Source organism: Camelina sativa, chromosome 4, assembly GCF_000633955.1.
Source record: "Camelina sativa cultivar DH55 chromosome 4, Cs, whole genome shotgun sequence".
Taxonomy (NCBI): domain Eukaryota; kingdom Viridiplantae; phylum Streptophyta; class Magnoliopsida; order Brassicales; family Brassicaceae; genus Camelina; species Camelina sativa.
The window spans coordinates 19,982,508-19,987,575 of NC_025688.1; the positions used below are offsets into that span (position 1 = coordinate 19,982,508).

Below are 5,068 nucleotides of genomic sequence, written 5' to 3' on the forward strand. Positions count from 1 at the left end.
AGTAAAACTAAGGCAGGACGCTTGACTTGGGTTTCTATATCAAATAGCTTTGCAATATCAGGGCTTGCAGTTTGGTAAAAACTGAGATCGTCTTCCAGTCTGGATGCAGCCGCAAGCTCCTCACTCTCTGACCCCTGAGCAATAGAAAATGGCAGAAAAGGATATATCTATATATAAGTAAAATATTTCAGACTTTGTCAATCCCGCATCTTAAAACTCTCTGTCACACAATGTAAAAACGCACTAGACAGGAAGATAATAGTTCAATATACTGCAAGGGAAATCACTTGTATCTTTCACATACTAAAGACCATAGCGCTAATAGTTCTGTATCTTTTCCCTTGTGGTTTTATTAGGTAGAGAAGCCCCATGGTAAACAACTTGGTTGAGCACATATTTTACAAAACTCTGACTAAGTTAAAAAAAAGGAAAGATAAATCCAAGAAGGAAAGCACGAAACACCTTGGATTCANCCAAGGAGCATATATCTATGACATAACTCACGCTTTTTAGGTATATATATATAACTAAGTATACGTTAGCAAGACTCTTACAATTTAAGAGATTATTACCTCGAGAAGAACATCCTTTGACTCATCAAGAACAATCTCATCAAAATTATTTCCCACAATGATCTTTACATCACCATCATTCTGCGTTTCATTTAGAGGCTAGTGAATCAATATTATTGTTGTGTTTCATTTAGACGCTAGTGGATCAGTATTGTATGGGGGATGTTAGGTGTGTGTTAAAATATGTCAGACGCCTTACATTTTCAGGTAGTGGATCTGACTTGTAGAAAGGCTTCAGTTTGTCTGCTAGAAAATCTTCCGCAAGTGTCTATTTTAAAAAAACAAAGTCATTGCTTTAAGATAAACGAACAACACGTCCTGAAACCATAGAATTTCATGCACCCAAATAAATAAAAAAAAAAAAATATTGGGCCTACCTTAATGTTCTTAACTGTCAATTCACCGTCCAGAATAAATTTCCTCATATCTTCATTTCCAGTGTATACAAGAACCTGCATACGCAAGGAAAAATTTGGATACTTAAACCTTGTAGTTCTAATGCCCCATAATGCAAAATTTGTTTTGTGGTATCATTTGCATAACCAGAAACAACAAAACTGATTCACAGATATTTCACACCAACTACTTTACCTTGGGGGCAGTGCCGGTAACACCAAAGAATCCAGAAACTGCTTCTCCATAATCCTCATTGTCCATTTGCACATAAACAAAAACAAACTGCAGACAAAAGAGAGGATTGGCTTTTTGACTCAAGTTATCATCCACCTCCCCTTTTGGTATATATCAATCGCCCACTTATAATTGCAAGAGGTGATTTTATTTTGTTTATAATTGTTCCAGAAAGAGAGCAAAAATGACCACAGAAAATTTTTTAAAAAAAAATTACCTTTCCCTTGAACGACTTAGCCACCTCCCTCAGAGTGGGAAGGTGCTTCTCAGATTCATTTGCCTTAGCAAAAAGAATAAGCTGACAAAGGTTTTTAAAAAGGCCATCTCATTAGTTAATCGCCATAATAAAGGAAAACAAAAAAGAGACGGATNCTATTGTTGCGGACGAACTCCGTGAAATTGTCCTTGGTCAAAACAGCGACGTCCTTCTCGTCGACAGTTGGCAACGGCTCCTCTTCCCCCTCGTAGCCTCCGTGATGATACTCGCNGCGGACACAAACTCTGCAATAGCCGTTTTAGTGAAATTTCCATCTGCCAGAAAGAAGTTGATGAGACAGACATAGAGGACAAAAAAAAAAAGGTAATGTCTTTGAGGAGTCTTACCAAAACGGGCAAGTTTCTCTTCCTCCTTTTTTNCTCCTCCTCCTCCTCCTTGCTCCTCGAGATCATCGTAATTCTCGAAGTCACGGTACTGATCGTGTTCCTCGTGGCCGATGTGGCTTTGTTGTTCCTTTGACTCCTCGGCGGCGAGGAAAGCCAATTCTTCGTCGAGATCCGAGACACTGGACGCACGCGAGTTAACGAGAAGAAGGAAAGAGACTAAGAGAAGGAGAGAGATACGGCTTGTAGATGACGACGCCATTGTCGTTGTTGCTTAGCAAGTACCGATCAAAAGTTGGATATGGGATTTTAATTTTTTGGGGGAGGTTTTATAATTTCTTCTTTCAGGAACAAAAAAAAAAAAAAAAAAAGGTTTTAGTCAAGAAGAAGATGGACTGGACTGTTAATAAGAAAGTCACGTGGATGAATCGAATGAAAGAGTGACACGTGGCAACTGTGAGTCATCGTTGACTTTATTAAGCCCGTTTTAGATCTAGCCTAGAGGCGAGGGACGTGCGTGGTAGTAGTAGTGTCTAGGATTCATGCTCGGAGTCAGAGGAGGACTGGAGGAGTCGTGCGTAATGCAACAAGAATTTGTATATTAATGTTGTGTGATCATTTTTATATTTGTGGTTTAGCATATTAACACATGATGTTTCTNTTTTTTTTTTTTTTTTTTTTTTTTTTTTTTTTTTTTTACAGTGATCACTTTCATCACATGTGTGAAGAATCCATGGGACTATCCAACTAGACTATCCAATCCAACCTTTAAAACCATAACCGTGGTCATACCTATTTATAATGGATCGTTTGATGAATGGGAACTAATTAAGAACAACAGCCCTAGTAGCTTTATACATTGCCATAATTAATTAAAACATAGCATCCCTCCAAGTAGAAATTTCGTGATTTCGAAATATATGGAAACTTTGAGTAGAAAAAATAAAGTGGGAAGACCACACACAATTTTATAATAATATGGTATCAAAGCGTAACCGATCGATTTAAAATTATTTATATTTAATTCTCAGAATTATCTTTCTTTTTTTTTGTTTTCCTCCAAAATCACTAGTAATTGAATAGGTTTTTTTTTTAATGTCAAACATTTCATTTCATTAAGAAATAGTCAAGTACAAATACACATACAAATGGATGCTGAGAACCCAAATTTTAAAGAAACAACAATGAAAGGCATTCCCCAATACCTTACAAAGAGAGAAAAAAAGGGATAGATAAGCTGAGTGACCTGAATCGATAAGTGTTTGAACCAAAAAGCTGAATAGTGTTTGGTACATGTTAGATCAAAAGTTACCGACAATTCTTCCATGACCGAATCAATGGAGGAAGCAATAGTCTATATCCAATGACGAGGTGACGTTGAAAGAGGGGCCAAAGCTGTGGTTCTCACCGGTATGAGAAGGTCTACATAAGGTAGGGCAAAGGCAAGGGTTTGAGCAATGGTGGTGATGCTCTGGAGCTTGAATTGGTTTGCTAAAGTTGTTGCCGTAGAGTGAGATATGAGCATAAGCAATCTACATCCGTAATCAACACTTCGATAACTTATTTTTCTCGGTTTTAACTTCTTTTTGACTTTGTTTACATACATACTTATACTATCATCATTAAAATACGATCAACTTCACTAATCAACTAGCGAGGTTCCATGACATGACTGTAAATAATAATTTGGATTCAAAAGGGTTTGAAAGTTTTGCAAAAGATAGAAAACAAAGGGGGGAAAAGATAACTTCGCCTAGGAGAGTTTTTCTTTAGTAATTGAATAGTTTTGTAGGATGAATGGGTCAAATATTGGTTACTGTATTCTCATCCATTAATTTTTTTCGGGGTTTCCTCCTCTTCGTGCAGTTTCATAGGCATTCACTACGGACAATGTATTTTTCTCCTTGTTCTATTTTTATTCTTTTTAGTAGGAAAAAAAATAGCTAGCTACACGAAGTATAAGAGAATACATGGTCACATATACCAAATATACTATTGTATCATCAACTATACAAAGTATATGTATTACATGACAACATGCATAAATTATATGACGTTATGTGGTCAACACCATAAACATAAAATCCAGTACACCGGTCGACTGACTTCAGCGAAGACTGGCGTTGACTCCGCCGTTGACTAAAAAAACGTATTCTAAACTTTTTCTTATTAAAAAAAAATTATATTAAATCATTAGTGGTTTTTCATGATTAAAAAACATATTCAATTTAATATCTAAATATTTTTATATATCTCTAATGTATTTATTCTTATAAATAGTTAATTTTTATTTTTAAAGCTAAACTAATAGTTAAATAAAAATCATTGATAATAATTTTCAAGATGTAATATAAAGGTATTTGCAAAAATATNCTGGCCTTCTTCTTCAGCCAAGTCACAATTCCATCCCTGCAAAATCAGGACGGTGAAAATGCATATCCACCCAAAAAAAAAAAGATATTCTTATTGAAATTGACCTACGAGAGAATACATCCAAGAAGATCACATGACTGACCCTCTCTCTATTGCACTATTATTTTCATAATTAACCATTCTTCTTCCCAGGTTCATCGAAAGAAACAATTTCTACTAATAGACTTACTTAGTCCTTTCGCCTTCGTAGGTCTTGCGCATAACTCCGTCGACGAACAAGAAAACGGTGGGGAAGCCCTGAATCTCGTACTTCTGAGCCAAATCCCCTTCCTCGGTGGCGTCGATCTTAGCGAGCGCCGCAACGCCTTTCAACTCCGTCGCCGCGGCGGCGTACTCGGGGGCCAAAGCCTGACAAGCGCCACACCACGGAGCGTAAAACTCCACCATGGCGAAGCTATTGTTGCGGACGAACTCCGTGAAATTGTCCTTGGTCAAAACAGCGACGTCCTTCTCGTCGACAGTTGGCAACGGCTCCTCTTCCCCCTCGTAGCCTCCGTGATGATACTCGCCGCCTCCTCCTCCTCCTCCTTGCTCCTCGAGATCATCGTAATTCTCGAAGTCACGGTACTGATCGTGTTCCTCGTGGCCGATGTGGCTTTGTTGTTCCTTTGACTCCTCGGCGGCGAGGAAAGCCAATTCTTCGTCGAGATCCGAGACACTGGACGCACGCGAGTTAACGAGAAGAAGGAAAGAGACTAAGAGAAGGAGAGAGATACGGCTTGTAGATGACGACGCCATTGTCGTTGTTGCTTAGCAAGTACCGATCAAAAGTTGGATATGGGATTTTAATTTTTTGGGGGAGGTTTTATAATTTCTTCTTTCAGGAACAAAAA

The 5,068-nt window shown here is 37.9% G+C and overlaps 2 protein-coding genes across 2 annotated transcripts; both read right to left on the minus strand.

The window, feature by feature from the left end:
- On the minus strand, positions 399-1,533 carry LOC104784077 (protein disulfide isomerase-like 1-3). The gene is made up of 6 exons (XM_010509148.2): positions 1,420-1,533; positions 1,164-1,250; positions 950-1,024; positions 772-840; positions 573-653; positions 399-488 (listed from the first exon to the last, which is right to left on the minus strand). The coding sequence occupies exons 2-6, from the start codon at positions 1,227-1,229 to the stop codon at positions 399-401; spliced, it is 381 nt and encodes a 126-aa protein (XP_010507450.1). The 5' UTR covers positions 1,230-1,250; positions 1,420-1,533.
- On the minus strand, positions 3,137-5,062 carry LOC104784078 (protein disulfide isomerase-like 1-3). Its single transcript, XM_010509149.1, has 3 exons — positions 4,405-5,062; positions 4,181-4,211; positions 3,137-3,334 (listed from the first exon to the last, which is right to left on the minus strand). Exons 1-3 carry the CDS (start codon positions 4,971-4,973, stop codon positions 3,137-3,139), a joined length of 798 nt encoding a protein of 265 aa, XP_010507451.1. The 5' UTR covers positions 4,974-5,062.

Coding starts and splice junctions, on each gene's coding strand:
- LOC104784078 (XM_010509149.1), bottom strand. CDS start 4,973: ATGGCGTCGTCATCTACAAGCCGTATCTCTCTCCTTCTCTTAGTCTCT. Junction 4,212..4,404: donor TACGAAGGCGAAAGGACTAA/GTAAGTCTATTA, acceptor CTGATTTTGCAG/GGATGGAATTGTGACTTGGC.